Raw genomic sequence first — 20,898 nt, forward strand, 5'->3', positions numbered from 1 at the left:
CAAACAAAACAACTAAAAAAAAAAAAAAAAAGAAACCAAACCTGTCAACACTATGATCTTGGACTTCTAGCCTCCAGAACTGTGAAAAAATGAAATTCTGTTGTTTAAGCCACCCTGTCTGTGATTTTGTTATGGTAGCCCTAGCAAACTAATGCAGATGTGAATAAATATCTAGGATTCATTACAAAAAAAAAAAAAATGATGGGGCTTCCCTGGTGGCGCAGTGGTTGAGAATCTGCCTGCTAATGCAGGGGACACGGGTTCGAACCCTGGTCTGGGAAGATCCCACCTGCCGCGGAGCAACTAGGCCCGTGAGCCACAACTACTGAGCCTGCGCGTCTGGAGCCTGTGCTCCACAATAAGAGAGAGGCCACGATAGTGAGAGGCCCGCGCACTGCGATGAAGAGTGGCTCCCACTTGCCGCAACTAGAGGAAGCCCTCGCACAGAAACGAAGACCCAACACAGCCAAAAAATAAAAATAAATAATAAATAATAATTTAAAAAAAAAAAAAATGACGGACACCAAATAAGGTCTATAGTCTAGTTAACAGCATTGCATCAATGCCAGTGTCCTGGTCTTGACATTGTACTACAGATGTTCCCACTGTAAGATGTCACCATGGGGGAAGTTGGGGGAAGGGTACATAGGGACTCTATGTATTACTTTTGAGTTTATAATTACTGTGAGACTATAATTACTTCGAAATAAAAAGTTTAAAAAAAAACAAAACAAGGTGCAGAAAGTGTGTATTGTGTGATTCCTTGGTTTTTTTTACAAAATATCAAAAGGTAAGAACAGTCCCTTTGTCATTAAATTCAAAATGAGTGAGAAAAGCATATGTAACTAGAAGGACAAACCCACCCACCCCCTTCACTCCTAAGGGTTTGCTTGAGACAGAAGGATAAGAAATTCTTAAAGTACCCCTACTTCCCTTACAGAGATTAAAAAGAATGCATGCTGCTCAAGAATTTGATCTGGCCCAACAAAGAGAGAGCCCTCAGAAGCAGATTGCTCTGTCCTTTCAGCAAGGTTTGTGATAGGCCTTATTCATTTCATACCACAGGCCTCTTATGCTGCTCTAAAAGCAGGACAGGGTAAGTGAAACTGCTTTGCATAATAATGGCAAATGTTATCTCCAGAGAGGGCAGGCTGGCACCTCTAGGGAAATGGTTCACTTTCTTTTGTGGATTTAGACTGCCTTGTCCCTAGGAATTGTTGATGGTTCTTGGAAGGGGTATGTGTGTGGGTGTGGGTATGTGTGTGTGTGTGTATGTGTGTGTTCAGTTGATCCAGAAATTTACAGGAAAATGAAATACTTCGGGGGCGGGGGGCGGGCAGGGAACATTTCTTCATCTCATACCAGCGGAGAGATCTCAAGGAAAACATGTGGAGCTCCGGGACTGGCCTTGCACTATTGTGCTGGCCTGACACTGCCAAAGCCCACCCTGCAAGTCTCTACTCAAGCCCCCATAGAAAAATTTAAACTGGCAGGAACTGCAGTTACAAAGGATTCTTGCTTCAGAGTGCCCTGATGCTCTGATGTGGGGGGGGGAAGGGACAGACCCTCTAGCAGAACATCTCCTGTACGTTGAGAGTGGGGTTTTGCACTGGAAAGATTCTGAAGGAAAGAAACTGTGAGTCCCCAGCAAAGCAGATGCCTGGTTGTGATAGGGACAGGGTAAAGGGACAAAGTAGGTGATTAAATAGTTAATCTCACTAGGGGATTGTAAGCAGAAAAAAGTATGGGACACCCCTGTAAATTAATGATTACTCAAGAAAGCAGATTTGCTTAACCACAAAGCCAAACAGGCTTGCTTAACAACAAAACCATGCAACAGAAGCACAAGACATGCCCCAAAGCAATAAAACAATGGTGGCATGAGACCCACATCCTGCCCAGTGAGCTCAGTAAGTTAATGACCCTTAAGACATGCTCTCTGTACACATAAAAAGCAATAATTTATGGAAAGGTGACATTTCAAAGTGAAAGACTCTCATTGTACTGAGACCTAAAATAATTTTTTCATAGTGCCATGATAGTCCTAGCTTGACCATGTAGGGACAAGAAAACTCCCCGGCCCAACCTGGAGGAGGAGCTGATGATGGAAGCGTGACGTCTACTTAAGAATGAGGAAGAAGGTGGTCTTTTCCCCCTCCCCACTTTTCCTTTGGTTATAAAACTGTAGCCCGCTAAGTTCTCGGGCAGCACCTCTTGCCCACCCACTTGTAAGCCTCACAAGCGTCTATTCTAATAAATCACTTCTTATCTATCACTTTCCCTCTGGCTTCTTTCTGCATTGAGACATAAAGGACTGGAGCTCCTTGGAGCACCCCCAGCACGGCACCTATCGGTTTCAGATGGAATTAGGAGACCAAAGCGTTTAGTCGGAGTGAAACAAGAGGGAAGGGGACAGGGCACAACCTTTGAAAGAATGACATAGCCCAAGGGCATGACATAACCTGATTAGAACCAAGTGGGCCCAAGATGGCAGACAAGTCATCTTCCACTAGACCTTGAGCCTCAGTATATGCTCACTGTAACACATCAGCAAGCTAAATGACACACCCACAGGTGCCATGACAGTTCCAGACCAACCATAAGGATCAAAAAGTGGGCAGTGGCCCAATTCCTGGAAATCCCTGCCCCTTCCCGAAATAGCTGGAATACTCCTCCCACTCATTAGCCTATGAAGTTACCCACCCCTATAAAAACTGACAACCCCATACCCTGGTGCCTTTCTCGCCTTCTGAGATGGCCCACCCTCTGTCTGTGGAGTGTGCTTCTCTCTAAATAAATCCACTTCTCACCTATCACTTTGTCTCTCACTGAATTCTTTCTGCGATGACACATCAAGAACCTGAGCTTCATTAAGTCCTGAAACCAGGTGTGTGATGTCAGTTGGAAGACTGTCGGTTTTGGCCGGGTTCAAGTCCCTGCCGCGTGGGTGCCCGTCCCAAGCTGGGTTTTGGCTGGGTTCAAGTCCCTGCTGCGTGGGTTCAAGTCCCAATCTGAGGTGCACGGTTTCAGGAGTAACATCTGTGAAAGGAAAAGGGAGGAAGCAGGGTTGAGAAGGAGGATCTGTGAGACCCTGAGATGCAGATCTGACCAACGCCAGCCCACTAGGAAGCTCCAAAGCAAAGACGGCCCCTTAGAGGAGCCCCACGTTAGGCGGAAGTGGTGAGGTACTTGTGCCACCATCCTGCTCAGTCACTGGCTGGGGCCACCCTTGGAAGGAGTTAACTGCCAGCTGGCAGCTGACAGCTAATCAGACTCCCAGCAGCCAGAGTGAGTCCTTTCTAGAAGGAGGATCTGAGCTGTTATCTGCATCTCCACATCTGCCACAGGGCTTGTCTCTGAGGGAGGAAAAGGGGGAAACTCCACCACCACTACCACCCCTTCCCAAATACAACAGAAGGAAGCAATCCTGGGCATGAGGGAAAAGAGAAGCCAACGCCTGTCTTGTAAGAACTTCTGTCTGCTTCTGTACAGAGTTCCTGAAAAGAACCTGTACAAACACTGGGTAGATGATTTCTCAACGGTGTTCACAAACAACTGCCTAAATACAGGGCAAAGTTTTTCAAACTTCTGAAAAACTAGAAATTGAATAAGCTATATAATAGAGTTATGAGATTCTAGATAGAGCAATATCTCACAAAATTAATAATCCACTACCTGTAAATAGGCAAAGACTGTGTCAGTCTCTGGCACCTACAGATACATTCACTGTTTTTGTTTAGTTTTGTTGTCTTGTTTGTTTGTTTTAGTAAATTTGTTGCCAACATTTAAAAATTAAATATTTCATATTAAAACCCAGATTTCTACCTTCTGTTTAAAATTCCTAAGATCGGGACTTCCCTGGCGGTCCAATGGTTAAGACTCCACGTGCCCAATGCAGGGGGCACGGGTTCAATCCCTGGTTGGGGGAACTAAGATCCTGCATGCTGCACAGCGTGGCCAAAACAAACAAACAAACAAACAAAATAAATAAATAAAATTCCTAAGATCTGGCAATGCTGGGCTGGCCTTGTCAATGACAAACATGAGTGAAACTAAGCGCGCCTCAGGTCTGCAAGCTGCAGGTCAGGAGTACCCACCGATCCCCATGGGTTCCCAGCCACTGAGGCCAAGGCACGCTACCTCTTATCACTCCGAGCTTACGCCATCACCCACAGTTTAAACCATTCTATCAATACACACAGTGTAAAAGAGGGTAGGGCAGCAGGTAAATTCAGTTTATTTTATTTATTTATTATTTATTATTTTGACTGCACTGGGTCTTCGTTGTGGCACACGGGCTTCTCTAGTTGTGGCGCAGGGGCTCTAGAGTATGCGGGCTTAGTAATGGTATGTGGGATCTCAGTTCCCCAACCAAGGATTGAACACAGGCCCTCTGCATTGAGAGTTCGGGGTCTTAACAACTGGACCACCAGGGAAGTTCCTAAATTCAGTTTAGAAAAACCAGTTCCATCAGAACCGGTTAAATCTCTTTTAAGGTCATTTGACCATAGCCATCAATTGAAAACATTTGATCCAGGATACAAATGTATTTGCACCAAATACAAAATATATATACATCCAAGGTTGTTCATTGTAGCGTTGTTTGAAATGGCAAAACACTGGAAGCTACTTAAACGTTCATCGGTGGGAGACTGGCTAAATAAATTATGGGATATCCACACAATGGGATACTGTACAGCTATTTTTAAAAGGGAGAGAGAGAATAAAGGAGATCTATTGTGTACCACTCAGAACAATCTCCAAGAATGTATTTTAGGAAATGAAAGAGAGAAGTGGGGAAAAGGAAGAAAGAAAAGAAACAAGCAATTTGAAGGACATTATGTATAGTGTCATTCCATTCATGGGAAACATTTTAAAGGGAAAATATGCATGTAAATGCATAGGAAACTTCTGGAAGGATGATACACAAGACAAAGAGCTATATGGGGAGCAGGTAAAGGAAGCATAGGGAAGAGCTGCTTTTTTACTTTTCACTCTATAACCTTGTGTCGCTTTTAAAAATTGTGAACATGTGTTATTTTTGTAATTTAAAAAATAATGATTAAAACAAAAATGAATTGATGCAGAAAGTAAAATTCCAATTAAGAGAAAATTAGTTTCCAAGAAAACTGTCATTCTCTAACAACGTCAGAAAAATTAAAAGTAGCTATTCAATGTAAAATAGATAGCTAGTGGGAAGCAGCCGCATAGCACAGGGAGATCAGCTCGGTGATTTGTGACCACCTAGAGGGGTGGGATAGGGAGGGTGGGAGGGAGGGAGATGCAAGAGGGAAGAGATATGGGAACATATGTATATGTATAACTGATTCACTTTGTTATAAAGCAGAAACTAACACACCATTGTAAAGCAATTATACTTCAATAAAGATGTTTAAAAAAATAAAAAAATAAAAAAAGTAGCTATTCAACACTGACAGCAGGTCAAGCTGTCACAACTCACTTTGATTTCACATATAGAAATAAAACTGCCTACCTCACTGGATTAGACACATTCAATAAAATTTATAAAAATCACCCAACAGTTGTCGGCACTTAGTAAGTACTCAATAAAAGTCGCTGTTATCACACAGCCCTCCTACACCACCCAAGCCTGACTTGTGTCAATGATGCATGAGTCAATGACCAATGTGGAATGGCTATTGCAAGATGCAAGACTTAAATTCCAACCCAGGTGAATTTCCTTCCAGACTGCAGTCAGCTGATAAATGGAATATTTATAAATGGAATGGAATATCTATATATGGAATATTTCCTGCCATATCAGTAAACAAAGGATGTCACAGTCATCAACGATTGTAGCTCTCCAACATGAGCCGGTGAGCCCTGAGGAAACTCAGGGCTGAAAAGAATACCATCTAGCAGCCAGCAGACTGCAGCCACTCCCTACTACGGTGAGACCTGAGGAAACTCAAGATATGAAAACACAGGATACCGGCCCCAGATAGCTGAGGTGCATATCAAAGGAATGATTTCAGTGAGCCCAGACTCTTGCATCTTCCCATACATAGAAAAGCGCTAAATTACTTAACTTGAGATATCTGGTTTTCTTTAATTAACAATAATCCTTTGACACTCCCGACTACCTGCCCTTTGTTGCAAAACTCCTATATATCCTGGCTCTTCCACTCGCCTCCTAGGAGCAGTTTCTCAGAGCTATCTGAAACGCTGTATCCCGGGCTGCAGTCCTCATTTTGCCCCAAATAAAACTTAACTCGCAACTCTCACGTTGTGCATTTTTTTTTTAAGTCAACACAGCCCTTGAAGAAGATGGGAGTGTAGTCCTCAATCATGGAGGCATTTCCTCAAGACCTGCGGATGGTACGACCTCCATACAAGAACAATCCCATTACCTATTAAAAGCCCCATTTCAAAGAGACTCCTACACACATATGTATTTCCCCCAAAGATTTCCTACCCTCATCTCCAACAAACCGTCTTGATGAGTAGTAGGAGCTGGAGACTCCCACTCTTCTTGCCTTCCCTCTACCCTTTTCTGTTCACAGATCCCCTCCCTAGTGTCCCCTGTGTTCTCCCCAAAGAAATGGTGCTGGAGGCCAAATATCAACCCTGCCCAGACAGGGAGGGGCCATGTGATGTTCATGAGCTCGCAGGCCAGAATTCTCTTTTCCCCAAACCCTTTGCTCTTTGGGGTGTGGTCTCCCTCAGCCTCCCCCTGCCAACCTCAACCCCTGGATCTGGCTGCCCACCTCTGGACAGGAGGGGAAGAGAGATCAAATACGCCCTGCAGGCCTGTCCCTTTGAACCAAAACCCTGAGAGGCTCTGCTCCAGGCCTCCTACATTCCCTCCCCCAGCCCCGCAGGCAGGTGCAGAGCAGTGGGAAGGGTTCCCACAGTGCATTAGCTCTGAACAGGTCAGGAAGAAGAGGAGTGTCACGCTATCCAGCCTCTGCTGTCAATAATTCATGAGGTTCAGACTGAGGGGCACCAGTCAGAGAGTCAGTTTTCCCCGGACATGGGGAAAATTAGACTCAAGCTCTCTTATCTCATCAGGATGAGCTAAGTACCACAGCTGTAACATCTAGTTTGAGGAATAAACTGTAGATCCAGTGCATGCTTGTTATATCATTCGCTGCTCATACACCCCCTTTTGAATGCTGAAATCCTTTTTGGCTGCTCAGTTGACCTACACGTATACTAAACGAATCTTTAGCAAGTATGAATTTTATTAAGCAGCAATCCCCAGAACTGAATTTCACAAACCAGGATTCTCTCTCCTCTAATTGTAGGGACTGACGTTGGGTTGCCAGACTGGTGATTTCACCAACTAACAACATTTTTCTCAACCTACCCATCTGCTTTCATCATCTTCTCTTAACAAAAAGACTAACGCCAAAAAAAAAAAAAAAAAAAAAAGAGCAAAAGCATATCCCAGAATAAAGGACTACCTGTTAAGTTAAATAAGCTTAGATTTATGAAACACTATATTGTCTTTTTCTCTTTTTGCCTTGAACTAGTGACAACTTTGCCATGGATCTGCACAACTTCTCAGGCTGGCATTTGGAGGCCACTGGGTTAAACCAATTCAGATGCTGACACTGGGTCTGTCGGGGCCTTTCTACAGTGTATCATGAGCCATGCAGATTTATTAATTCTTCCAGAAACCCAGGAGGGAGATCATTTCAGCCCACTTGGCAGAAGAGGAGGCTGAAGTCTCGGACACAGAATTTATAGCTGGAGAGGACCTTATCCATTATCTACTCCAGCACCCTCAGTTTACAAACGAAGAGCCTGGCCTGTGGCGGCCGTAATAATTACTCTATGTTGGCAATAATTACTTATGTGTTTAGTAGTTTACAGTTTATAAAGTGCTTTTACATTCAACAAATATTTATTGAACTAGGGTGGAGGCTAAGACCTGGGGACATAGTGATTATGAAGAACTTGAGTGCTCCTGAGTCCTCCGAATTTCCACCACTTGTTGGGGGACCCTCTAGCCTCCTTGCTACCACTTAGGCCTGAAAATGGAGAAGTCCTCTTGCAGTGGAGGGTATAAGAGATCCTCTCCCGTCAGGATCTTTAATTCTGCACACTGGTTACCACTGGTGACCCGAGTCTGCCCTCCAGGCCTGTGGGGATGGAGGAGAACTTGAGCCAGAGTGAAGGGCAGGGCAGGCCTACCCAGCTGCTCCCCACTTCGTGTCTCTCCCAGGCTCCTGCAGCCTCACCTGAGACCCTCACGTGGTGGGTTCCATGGGGGCTACGGGCCTCACCCCCATGGGCAAACCCAAAACATTTGCCCTCTTGTGGGCTGTCACAAATGTGGATCCAGACTTTCTTGGAAAACAAAGTCCATCTTGAGGTTCTGGGAAGCAAAAGCAACCAACTCAAAGTCCCCTGTCCCCCAGGAAAAGACGTGGATGTGGAAGGAGGGGCGGGAGGACAGGGAAGTCTACGGACTCCCGGAGGCGGGGGCAGTCCTACAGGGAACCGGAACCGACGGAACCGTCCCACACCGGCCGGCCGGGGCGAGCAGGGGACTGAGGGGCGCAGCGACCACAGCCGGCTCCCTGCGCCAAGGGCCAAGACGAGCTGTCCCGCTCTAGGACTTGTGGGGAGCGGGGAAGGGATCTGGCTTCCGAGCGGGCTGCCGGGCGGAGAGGTGCCTCGCCCTGCCCCTCGCCCTGCCCCTCGCCCTGCCCCTCGCCCTGCCCCTCGCCCTGCCCCTCGCCCTGCCCCTCGCCCTGCCCCTCGCCCTGCCCCTCGCCCTGCCCCTCGCCCTGCCCCTCGCCCTGCCCCTCGCCCTGCCCCTCGCCCTGCCCCTCGCCCTGCCCCTCGCCCTGCCCCTCTGTCGCCTCCCCTAGGCGGCGCAGAACCCTGAACCGGCCGCCTCCATGCAAAAGGCGGGGCTGCTGTTGGGTCTCTGTGCGCGGACGTGGAAGTCGGTGCGGATGGCCAGCTCCGCGGCGGCGCGCCGGAACCCGCTTGAGAATAAGGTGGCCCTAGTAACGGCCTCCACTGACGGGTGAGTGCCCGAGCCCGAGTCTCGGAGGCCCCCCGCTGTCTGCAAACAGGTACTAACCCCTTGTCCTTGGCCTCCCGTGCCCCATCTTCAGGCCTCACGTGTGGCCAGAGTCGGCCCGGGAAGAAAGGAACTACGTGGTTGGCCTGCAGTCCCCTCGGAATCCCCTACCCCCCCAACCTTGAAATTGCCAGCCCTCTTGTCACTGCTGCCTCTGGCTCGACTGTGCCACCTGGGTGCTGCCCGCCCCCATCAATCTCATCTCCCAGGGTTCTGGGCTGCCCCGGTCAACTGGCCCCACCTAGAGTCTGGGAAGACCAGAAATCCAAGACAGTCCAGATTCCAAAAATCCTATCCACGGCCTGCACCGACGGTGGAAATGTTCCAGACACCCCATTTTGGCACCCCAAGAGTCTCATAGAACTGCGCCCCTTACCTAGAGGGGACACAAAAGCCTTGTGTCCACATTCTTGTTTAGTTCAGTACATTTTGGCCCCTCTTGCCCAGCCCGTGTCTCACCAACCACTGTTGTCTACCCTGTTTCTCACTCCCACAGAACCCTGCTAGATGCCAGCTCTTCACAAATCTAAAATACAAATGAATGGGAAATGCTAATGGCTAAGTGCAAAATGTGTAAGCCTTTCTCCCAGGGGAGTATGTAAAAAATTTACATTTGTAACCGGAGACCCCCACTTTCACATGTACCCCCAAACGTAACTAAAGATAGAATATTGAGATGATGTAGACTAGTAAGGAAGATATTTGGGGGTAGAGGCTTTTCTGAGTGAGACCCTCCAATCATGGAAATAGCTGCTGCTTGTTATACCCCTAGCTCATCTCTCTCTCCTCAGTCCCTACAGGGTATGGGGCCTGTGACCCATGGTGGCACCTGTGGAAGGTGATATCACTTCCTGGGAACCTAGACTGAAGGCCAAAACCATAAGAAAAATAAGTAAACCAGTGCCAAAAATATGCTAAGCATGTCCGTCTGTATGGTAATGGCTGTGCCATTAACCCTGTCTAACACATGGGGGTCCTACAGAGAGAAAGCTGGAATTCAAAGCCCAGGCAATCTGATTCAGGAGTCCACGCTCTCACCCTCTTTTCCTGTACCAACTTAAAAGTCCTTATCTCTCTCTGCCCACAGGATCGGTTTCGCCATCGCCCGGCGTCTGGCCCAGGATGGGGCCCACGTGGTGGTCAGCAGCCGGAAGCAGCAGAACGTGGATCGGGCAGTGGCAACGCTGCACAAGGAGGGGCTGAGTGTGACGGGCACCGTGTGCCATGTGGGGAAGGGCGAGGACCGAGAGCGGCTGGTAGCCACGGTGAGCAGCAAGGATATGGGCGCAGAGCCAGGAGGTAGCAGAAGGGAGCCAGCCTGAGCTGGCTTTCCTGGACAACACGGGTGTAATCCAAGCCAGCACTGTTAACTAAAACACAACAGTGTGATCTGCATACCCACTCCAGTACACCAGCACATTTTTATTGTGTGCCTTTCTGTTCTGTCTCCGAGAATCATCCCATCTCAGTCACAGAATCAAAACACCACTCTACTGTTTCAACCCTGCATTGTGCCTTGGGGCACGCCCCCCAAAAAAAACAGCTGGTCCTGGCTTTCCAATCTAATTGGGCAGATAAAAAGGGTAAATACAATTGCAAAATAGGTATTCCCACTATGAGCTAATAAACAATCAATCCCTGTTTTTCAGCTTATAAAGTCGAGTCTCCGGGAACCTACAGGAGGCAGCCCATCAGGTTTCAACCACCTACTGTGTGCCATGCACTTTGTTTCGAGCCTTTTGCAGGTTCTCTCCAAACAACAACCCAAGCAAGGCCAGGATTAGTCTCCCTGTTTAAAGACTGTTTCAGAAAACTGGATCAACATCCCAAGGTCCCACAGTTAGTAAGAGAAGAGCTGTGAGCCAACCCAGACTTGCCAAGTTACCTACAGACTACCAGGCATTTCCCCATCAGGTCAGGCCTTAGGTGCCCACTTGGACTTTAGCCTCAAAGACAGTGTCTAAGCCAGTGTCAGAGTTGGTGCTTGGCACCAGTCTTCCAGCTGCACAAGAAAATGTGAACATTTTGCAAAGGAGGCTGCTCTTCCCTAGGCTCAGGGCACACCCTTTACTTCTTGGAGTAAAAGGGAGAATCTACCCAAGAATGGAAAGCGAAGGATATTGTGCTAACAGAATGGAAGATGGTGAAATAATTTGGGTAATCTTAGACAAGGAGGACATGAAATGATGGTAGGTGGTGGTATAGTAGACAGCATAAGGTTATTCCATTTGTCAGGAGTCATTTGGCAAATGCTCAGATGTGCACTGGAGAGAGCCACATGGGGGTCCAAGAAAGCCACCTTGCCTGGCATAGGCAGCTGGACAGAGCCTGAGATTGAGACCTTGATCCTCAGGGTGAGGGAGCCACCTGGGATCCTGGGCCAACTAGTGACTAGCCGTATGAAATGTATGTGGCCACTTAATGTCAAAATCCTGCTGGGAAAATGACCTCTGGACCCTCACCAGGTCCACTTTACCCGTCCTGCAGCTCTGGCCCAGAAGTGGGGTTTGAACTAGACCTTGAAGAGTGCGTGGGGCTGGGCAGATGGCATAGGGCCGGGATTCCAGATGACGCTGCAAAAAGAGCAGACAGCCAAGGAGGGACAGAAGGGGAGAGGGGAGCATTGTGAACCCACAGCAGAGAGAGAGCACAGGCTTGAGAGGGCTGGTAGGAAATGGACCAGGTGGGAAGGATGGGGGACAGGGGCCTCCGTGGCCTCCCAAAGGAGTTTAGACATTCTTGGAGGAAATAAGAAGCCATGTGAGGTTTTGAGCAAGGTGAAAATGGTTATTAAAGGACAATAATCTGGCACTGGGGGGAAGGATATATTGGAGAAAAGGAGACTCTGAGCCAAGGACATCAGGGAGGAAGCTGATGCTGTCACTTAGGTAAGAGCAGTGACAGTAGGACCAGAACAGATGCGCCCAAGAGACATTTAGTGGGAACCAACCGAGATTTTTTTTTCCTGGCCGGTGTCAAGAAATGGGAAATAGGAGGGATGAATCAAAGTTGACTCTCAAGTAGTTTGAATGGTCAATGTCGAGTGGAGAATGATAGGATACTTGTTAGCAGTTTGAGATGCGTCCTGCCTATTGCCAGCCACTACCTGTGATGAGGGAAGCTGCTGCCCTGAGGATGGTTACTCCCCAGTGGCCTCCTAACCTGCACCTCAAAGCTTCTCAAAGGTGTCGTGAGCCGAAACCAGATTAGCTGCTTTTCCACTTGATTCTACTTTTAAAAAAAATAGAACTGGGCTTCCCTGGTGGAGCAGTGGTTGAGAATCCGCCTGCCAATGCAGGGAACACGGGTTCAAGCCCTGGTCCGGGAAGATCCCACATGCCGCGAGCAACTAAGCCGGTGCTCCACAACTACTGAGCCTGCGCTCTAGAGCCCGGGTGCCACAATCACTGAGCCCGCAGGTCACAATTACTGAGCCCGCACGCCCAGAGGCTGTGCTCTGCAACAAGAGAAGCCACCACAATGAGATGCCCGTGCACCACAAGGAAGACGCAACAAAGCCAAAAATAAATAAATAAAAGAAAGAAATTTATTTTAAAAATGTAAAATAGACCTGTCAGAACACAGAGTAGCAATCACACAATTTAGAGCAAGACTTAGAAGACACCTGGGTGGTCATAGTAGCTTTGCCGTTAATTTTCCAGGGTTCTCTGTCTGTTCAGTCAAAAGCCAGCCTTCTCTCCTCTCTATGCTGATAGGCCTAGAAGGAGAAGGGGACAGGATACACAGCAGAGGTGGAAAAGCGCTCCAGGTGATTCTGCTGCAATCCACTATCTCCCCACCCCCAAACACACCCGCACACGGCCCAGCATACATCACTTTCTAACACATACCGTGTTTTCCTCATCATGAAACTTAGAGCCAAGGCAGGTGACTGGGACTTTGTGCCGGGACACCAAAATTTAGAGAGTGCAAGAGACTATTGATACAGGTTTGCAAAGATTATGTGATTTTAAAATTTGTTAAATTTACATGTTGACAGCCCAGGCATCCCCTCAGCAGTGTGGAAGCAACTGAGCTTAGCACCTAGTTAGCAAGAATAATTAGTTAAAACAGGAGCTAGCAGATTGTTAATAACACACCTCTGTGTGCCAAATCCGGAAGCACAAAGTTGGTTGAGGGCCCATTTAGTGCCGCTTGCCCAAGGCATCAAAATTGCCAATTCTGGGCCAATGCGAAGTCTGGTTGCAATGTGGCATAATGTTGGCAGATTCTGTTTGGCTACTCGTTACTCCAGCACGTGCCTTCACCACCTACTTACAATTTATTGAGGAGGTGAGATGTTGCCTCTCTTGGTTTTCCCAGTTTAGATCTCAGTTTCTGCCTTGAATCTTCCATGCCTCCAGGCCAAAAAAATAAAAGCAGTGGGTGGGGGGAAGGGAGAAATGGCATCATAACCGAGTGTGGAACTGCTTTAAGTGCAGGCCGGCATCCTCTCCATCATGGCTCTCCTGGGTAGCCAGTTTCATAGTGACCCCGACTCACTTTTGAAGGACTCTTATGAATTAGCTCTGGGTTAGAGTGTAAGTTCTGCCACCACTAACTAGCCTTGTGCCCTGAGCAAATCACTTCACCTTTCCCAGAGACCGAATGAGCAGGCCTCCTCTTCTTAGCTGGTCCTGATATGTCATTATTGAGCTATATGACCTTGAGAAATTAACTTCCCTGGACCTCAGTTTCATCACCTTCACCATGAGGACATTGGGCTAGGTGACCTCAAAGGCCCGAGTGGCAACTTTCTATAGGTCTCATTTTTTTTTTTTTGGCTGCATTCGTTCTTCGTGACTGCGCGGGCTTTCTCTAGTTGCGGCGAGCGGGGGCTACTCTTCGTTGTGGTGCGTGGGCTTCTCATTGCAGTGGCTTATCCTGTTGCAGAGCACGGGCTCTAGGCGCGTGCGCTTCAGTAGTTGTGGCACACGGGCTCAGTAGTTGTGGCTCGTGGGCTCTAGAGCGCGGGCTCAGTAGTTGTGGCGCACAGGCTGAATTGCTCCGCGGCATGTAGGATCCTCCCAGACCAGGGCTCGAACCCATGTTCCCTGCATTGGCAGGTAGATTCTTAACTACTGTGCCACGAGGGAAGTCCCTATAGCCGAATATAGGTCTATTTAAACTTGTTTCTACGTTCAGGTACGTGTGGACAGGCTGAGTTTGAGATAATGGTAACTCATTCAAGGAGAACTGGACAGTAAGCCCTGGAAGAAATGGGGCTGGGAAAAAAGAGGAAGGGTCTAGAAATGGACTTTGAGGTGAGAGCTGAGACCATGAGAATAAAGGAGCTCCCAGAGGGAAAGTCTAAAGAACAAAGCGTCAGTGACAGCCTCAGAAGTGGGGGCAGGAAGAAAAGACTGCCAAAGAAATGAGACGACCTTAAATGTTTTAGCAGCAGAGCTTGGGGTGTTTTGGAGAGAAAATGTTTTAAGGAAAAGAGGTCATTTTGACAACTGTTCCTAAGAAGGAATTCTTTATCGACACTGATAAATGCACTTCCCTTACTGTCCTGCAGCCCTAACTCAGACCTCACTCCTCTCTAGGCTGTGAACCTTCACGGGGGCGTGGACATCCTGGTCTCCAATGCTGCCGTCATCCCTTTCTTTGGAAACTTAATGGATGTCACCGAGGAGGTATGGGACAAGGTGAGAGGGGCTGAGAGCAGCAGGGGGTGGGCCTCAGAAGACAGCGCACACTCAGTCTGCTTTTAGAATGTATTTGTCAAGTGCAGTGTAAATGTGAGGAATCCTTGCAATTTGCCACACGCCTGCAGTGCACCTGGTAAAGGGCGAATGGCGGGGTGGGGGGCTTCCTCTGTCCCTGCCCTTCTCTTTCATTTCTGCTTCTCCCCAGTTTCGTCTTCATTTGCTCCTTGCTAACCGTCTTCTGCCTCCCTCCCCCATCTCCCCCACCCCCGACCCCGTGGGCTTATCCAGGCTCTTCTTCCTGGTTTATTTCCAGCAGACAGGGCAGCTAATATGCCAATAACTAGTACGCTCAGACTTACACGCCACCCCTCCCCTTTTCAGCTGCCAAAAAAGAATGATTTTTCATTAGCTGGAAAACTTTAATAGCTGCTAGTTAAGTGAAATATCAATTCTGGTGAAATTAACTAAGTTGCCGCTTTATAACATACAGCCTTTTAAAAAGACCTGCGCTTTTTCCTTTTTAACTCCAATGTCTAGAACATCTGAGATCCAGATGTCTAAATTCAAGAACCAGAATATTAGTTTTCATGTGAATGTGTACAATTATATTATATTTACAATATATTTCACACACCTACATTCTTTAATTATAAAGCCTTAATTAAATTATTTGTCTTTCTTTACTGAGGTTAATATTCCCACCTGATTTGAAAATGCTAAATTCTTCATGATCTCCCATGGTTTTGCTTTTTACCCTGACGTCATCCATAATTTCTCAACACTGAAGTTTAAGGATACTAAAATATTCTAGTTTATCAGTGTTTCACAGACATAGAGACCAAAGTGCCAAAATGCTCTTCAGTGAATCAGTTCCTGATTGATATTCTTCAAAGTAGAGAAACATCTTTCATGAGCAGTCTGAACAGAGACCACATGAAAATCAGTTATAAACCAAGTAATTTTTCTTTTTAGTTGGCTTTGTTTTTTGAATTTTATTTTATTTATTTTTTTATACAGCAGGTTCTTATTAGTCATCCATTTTATACACATCAGTGTATACATGTCAACCCCAATCTCCCAATTCATCACACCACCACCGCCACCCCCCTGCCACTTTCCCCCCTTGTTGTCCATACGTTTGTTCTCTACATCTGTGTCTCTATTTCTGCCCTGCAAACCGGTTTAGTTGGCTTTTTTTTAATATCACAGTATATCAAGTCTAAATGCAATGGTTGATCCTTGATTGAACCATGGCCTTTAAAAAAAATAAGGACATTTGGGGGACAATTGGGGAAGTTTTATTATAGACAGTATATTAGGTAAAATCATGATTATCAATGTTAAATGTTGGGCTTCCCTGGTGGCACAGTGGTTAAAATCCGCCTGCCAATGCAGGGGACACGGGTTCGAGCCCTGGTCCGGGAAGATCCCACATGCTGCAGAGCAACTAAGCCCGTGAGCCACAACTACTGAGCCCGCGCACCTAGAGTCCATGCTCTGCAACAAGAGAAGCCATGACAATGAGAAGTCCGCGCACTGCAACAAAGAGTAGCCCCCGCTCGCCGCAACTAGAGAAAGCCCGCGCACAGCAACGAAGACCCAACGCAGCCAAAAATAAAAAAAATTTTTTTTTTAAATTAACTAAAAAAAAAAAATGTTAAATGTCTGTGATAATGGATGTGGTGTGGGTGTGATAATGGATGGTGGTGTGGAAGAACATTCTTATTCTTTGGAAATAATGCTAAAGTCTTTAGGGCTAGAGCATTAGAATGTCTGCAACTTACCTTCCAAGGGTAAGGAAAAAACTGCATAGGTACATAGATAGGGCAAATGGTACAAAATGTGAACAGTTGGTGAATGTAGGTAAAGGATATCTGGATATTCATTGTCCTTCTATTTCAACCTTTCTGTAAGAGTGAAAATTTTCTAAATAAGAAGTTGCATGGGGGTTATGGGAGGGGACTATCCCAGCAGTGCCTGGAACAATGTAAACAAGGGTCATGCATTTGTTTTAAATTACAGATGTGGGGTTTTGATCGTAGACTGTGTTCCAGCTCCCCCCAAGTGCCTTCTCATGATCCCACTTGCCAATACATGTCCAGCCAGACAATCCTTCCTGGAGGGCCAAGAGCATCTCACTCCCTAAGCTCAGAAGCCAGAAAAGTGCTGGAACAACCCCAGGTGCCTGAGGTCAGGACACATTTCCCCTGAGAAACACGGCGCACTCTGGGGCAGGTCCAGGAAGCCATCCAATTCCAGGCTCTCCCTAGTTGGAAGACACACAGAAAATCCAGCTCAAGTCCAAGGCAGCCCTGAGAGTTCAGGCCCATTCTGGGTCAAATCGTACTTAGGAAACAAGCTGAACCAGGCTCCGTTCTTTCTCACCCGAACCTAATGTGTCCTTCTCTAACTGAATAAACCGGGGAAAGCCACCTCTCCCTGGGCCTTGGTTTCTTCACTTGTAAGGCCAAGTAAATCATCCCTAGGATCTCTGCCAGCCCTAAAAAACAGATCCTGGGAACCACACTCTAACTCCCCATTGCCCTGCCTTCTGCAGCCCTCTTCCCTCATGCTGTTCCCCCTCTTCTCTCTATTGCAGATTCTGGACATTAATGTGAAGGCCACAGCCCTGATGACAAAGGCAGTGGTGCCAGAGATGGAGAAACGAGGGTACAGAGAGCAAGAGGGAGCCTGCGTTCGATGGGCCCCATGAATGCTGAGGGGAGGGTGTCCATGGGAAGAGGGTCATTCTGTTCTTTTTCCAGAGGCGGCTCAGTGGTGATTGTGGCCTCCGTAGGAGCCTACAGACCATTTCCTGTAAGAACCTCCTTTTCTGCTACTTTTATCCCTTCCTCCATCCCGTACCTTCTTCCCTTCCAGTCACCCTAAGAAGTTTGTGTCCCATTTTGGAATCACATCACCGAGTACCTTCCAACAAAATAGAGGCCTTGCCTCCACAAACGCTAACCTAGGGGAGGTTTAACCACAAGACAGTTTTCTAACTGGGACCCTCCATTACAAGAGACACCCTATTATCTGTTTATAACCCTTTATATCTTATGTTAAGAACCAAGAATGAACTGGAATTGAAGAGACTAACCCATTCTCTCCTTTCCCCAGGGCCTGGGTCCTTACAATGTTTGTAAAACAGCCTTGCTGGGCCTCACCAAGAACCTGGCCTTAGAGCTGGCCCAAAGGAACATTAGGGTGAACTGCCTGGCACCTGGACTCATCAAGACTAACTTCAGCCGTATGGTGAGGAAGGGGAGTCCTGCATCCCACTGGGACCCTAAAAGGCATCTTCTCAGGTAGAAAAGCCCAGCTCCTGGGTCCTGAGCTCCCAACCACTTCTACCCCCCATCTCTGCACTTTTCCATATCCCCCCTCCATACCAGCCACGTGTCCAGACCAGACCCCCACATGATCCTTTCCTGAGGTGCACAGTGAGACTGAGGAATTCAGATACCACTCAGGCCATTTCATATCTCCTTAAGTGGGTGAGACCTGGGGCGACCCAGGAAAATGCCTCACTAGAACTTGAAGAGAATGGAGCAGAAGAGGGAAGTGGGTAGAGACTGGGAGCTGGGAAGGACTAGGAAGTGAAGGGGGTGCCTCTCCATCGTCCTTTGAATTGATGTGAGGGCAGGCAGTTTCTCCCCTCGCTGTCCCTCACAGGAAGAGATTTCCCTTTTTCCTGCAGTTGTGGGATGACCAAGCAAGACTGGAGAGCCTAAAAGCAACCATGCAGATCAAAAGGTAAGGCTGGGGGCTTCCCTGGTGGTACAGTGATTGAGAATCCGCCTGCCAATGCAGGGGACATGAGTTCGAGCCCTGGTCCAGGAAGATCCCACATGCCGTGGAGCAACTAAGCCAGTGCACCACAACTACTGAGCCTGCACTCTAGAGCCCGCGAGCCACAACTACTGAGCCTGCGTGCCACAACTACTGAAGCCCGCGCGCCTAGAGCCCGTGCTCCACAACAAGAGAAGCCACTGCAATGAGAAGCCCACGCACTGCAACGAAGAGTAGCCCCCGCTCGCTGCAACTAGAGAAAGCCCATGCACAGCAATGAAGACCCAACGCAGCCAAAAATAAATTAAATAAATTAAAAAAAAAAAAAAAAGGTAAGGCTGTCACAGGGGAGGGCGAGGAGGGATAAAGATGGTCCCTCACAGCCCACGGCTCACCGACTCTCCGTCCTGCAGACAACACAGGCGTGCTCTCCTCTGCTTCAAACACAGAGATTTCACAAGTTCTTGAACACAGCATCACTACAGTGGCGTGTGCAAGGAGTCTGCTTCCACTGCAAAAACGAAACACAGAGGCATCCAGGTTTAGCAGAGCAGAGCCCTGGGGGAGGCCCTGACCCCTCTCTCCACCTGGGTGTTTGCCTCCACCTCTGGGCATCCCTAAGGATGAGGGACCAAAACCAAAACCAAAACCAAAACATGCTTTTGTTAGTTCCCCTTGAATAAAAAGAGTCATGTGTCCAAAGCTCAGGTTGATGATCTTACAATCCAAATAAAAGGAATGAAGAGCTTTACCAAGTCCCAAAACTCCCCTTGCCTAAGAAAACTAGCCTCTTCCCCAAAGGGTTGGCCGAACTGTTCAGGCACCTTCATCTGGCTCTCCTTCCTCTAAGTTCCCTGCCTCTCTCCAGCTTCTGGCTTCTGGGAACTCTCTTGTCTTTAGCTCCTCCGCCTTGTCTCCTCAAGGACACATACCAGCAATGCCTACTTGAGGAAGGAGACACCCTCAAGTGCTCCCAAAGCCATTCTGATGTCAGGCATGAGCTGCTGGCCTAGTTCACAACTCATTAATAAGGGTATTGTCACCCTTGAGCTACAGTGAATGATCTGGCCCCATGCTTCTCAGTCTTGGATGCACATTAGCTGGGGTGCTTCTGAAACCACAGATGCTCAGACCCCACTCCCAGAGATTCTTTTTTAATTGATCCAAGGTAGAACCTAGGCATCTTTGGCGGGGGTGGGGGTGGGGACAGTTAAGCCTCTCGGACGACTACAGTGTGCAGCTAGGATGGAGAACCACTAATCCAGGCCTTCTAGGTTTGAGGTACCCACTCTACCCACCTCTAGAGCATTCTATGGCAGTTAGGATAAAGTGTTCCCTAACTATGCAATCACTGATACAAACACTGAGAATAAGCACAGTCTCACAAAATGACTTTAAGGGACAAAAATAGATTCCTGAAAAAGGTGTCTGTGAATTGAAGCTGTACAAATGGAATCATTTTAAACAAATCATTTACTGTCTCACAGACTCCCTGACATTTGAATAGTATGCACACATGTGAAACAAATTCTTTGAAGAATGAAATAGCTGCTCACCAGGTTATCTATATAACTTTGGATTTTGGTGTCCTGAGTTCTCTAAAAAACAAAGTATCTCTATATTATATGAATATAATGTGCAGTGGTTTTTGCAAAGTACAGTATTAATGGTTATACTGAATTATAACAGCTTATATTCATGGTAACCCTATTTTATGGGCAGTACACTGGTCCTGAAAAATCACGTGATACTTCTTGATTAAGCAAATTTCATTCCCTGTTTGATTTTTACTCCCTTCCTTTTTTCCCCTCCTCCCCAGGATAGGCAAGCCAGAGGACTGTGCGGGCATCGTATCTTTCCTTTGCTCCGAAGACGCCAGCTATATCACTGGGGAGACAGTGGTGGTGGCTGGAGGGATGCCATCCCGCCTCTGAGGACCTGGAGAACATCCACGAGGGCAGAGATTGGGCTCCATCTCCTGGGTCCTGTTCCAGCATCCATCTACTGGCCTTTCGCACCTCTGCCTAGCGTACTGCTCACCTTACACCCTAACCCCACCCCCCCATATCAATTCTGCCCTGTGAAAAGCTCCAGCATTCTCTGCTGTCAAGGTGTGGTCTTATGAGGATTCTCACTGTTGCTGTGGCCTTGGATAAAGACTTCCCTTGAGAGCACAGGGCAGGCCTGCTGAGAGGGCTTAGTCTACCGCGGCAAAGACCAACTAATATTTTTTTTCTGGGCATCAGGGGAATTTGAGGGAGATGGGAGAGAAGGAACCTGGAGCGGAAGGAACAGGGTTGGAAATTAACAACTCGCAAATGAGGTCCAAATAAAATACAGATGATCATGATGCTTTGAATCAATGTGTTCGTTTTTCAGTATACGGTGCAG

The 20,898-nt window shown here is 47.5% G+C and overlaps 1 protein-coding gene and 1 long non-coding RNA gene across 6 annotated transcripts in view; one reads left to right on the forward strand and one right to left on the reverse strand.

The window, feature by feature from the left end:
* The window catches only part of LOC118891213, a 35,476-nt gene extending 26,887 nt beyond the window's left edge, over positions 1 to 8,589 (reverse strand). Inside the window, exons 1-2 of the long non-coding RNA XR_005018910.1 lie at positions 8,464 to 8,589; positions 2,811 to 3,039 (exon numbers count right to left, since the gene is read on the reverse strand). This is a non-coding gene — a long non-coding RNA (uncharacterized LOC118891213). The remainder of the gene's footprint in view (positions 1 to 2,810; positions 3,040 to 8,463) is intronic.
* A 253-nt stretch (positions 8,590 to 8,842) lies between these two features.
* On the forward strand, positions 8,843 to 20,857 carry LOC118891008 (dehydrogenase/reductase SDR family member 4). 5 transcript variants are annotated; one of them, XM_036844526.1, is made up of 9 exons: positions 8,843 to 9,004; positions 10,149 to 10,326; positions 14,611 to 14,712; positions 17,315 to 17,385; positions 17,481 to 17,532; positions 17,836 to 17,970; positions 18,111 to 18,212; positions 18,416 to 18,471; positions 20,327 to 20,857. In XM_036844526.1, the coding sequence occupies exons 1-9, from the start codon at positions 8,874 to 8,876 to the stop codon at positions 20,439 to 20,441; spliced, it is 942 nt and encodes a 313-aa protein (XP_036700421.1). In that variant the 5' UTR covers positions 8,843 to 8,873; the 3' UTR covers positions 20,442 to 20,857. The 5 variants fall into 5 exon arrangements, with proteins under 5 accessions (XP_036700421.1, XP_036700420.1, XP_036700423.1 ...); XM_036844525.1 differs by having other exon boundaries at positions 18,111 to 18,208; positions 18,391 to 18,471; XM_036844528.1 differs by lacking the exon at positions 18,111 to 18,212.
* Positions 20,858 to 20,898: the final 41 nt, after the last annotated feature.

The sequence above is a fragment of the Balaenoptera musculus genome, chromosome 2, assembly GCF_009873245.2.
Source record: "Balaenoptera musculus isolate JJ_BM4_2016_0621 chromosome 2, mBalMus1.pri.v3, whole genome shotgun sequence".
Taxonomy (NCBI): domain Eukaryota; kingdom Metazoa; phylum Chordata; class Mammalia; order Artiodactyla; family Balaenopteridae; genus Balaenoptera; species Balaenoptera musculus.

What these genes read in the sequence shown, in the direction of transcription:
- LOC118891008 (XM_036844525.1), top strand. Translation starts at nt 8,874, where the DNA reads ATGCAAAAGGCGGGGCTGCTGTTGGGTCTCTGTGCGCGGACGTGGAAG. An exon ending in GAGCCTACAGACCATTTCCT is followed by an intron (nt 17,533 to 17,835) that starts GTAAGAACCTCC and finishes TCCTTTCCCCAG; the next exon opens with GGCCTGGGTCCTTACAATGT. An exon ending in AGACTAACTTCAGCCGTATG is followed by an intron (nt 17,971 to 18,110) that starts GTGAGGAAGGGG and finishes CCTCCATACCAG; the next exon opens with CCACGTGTCCAGACCAGACC.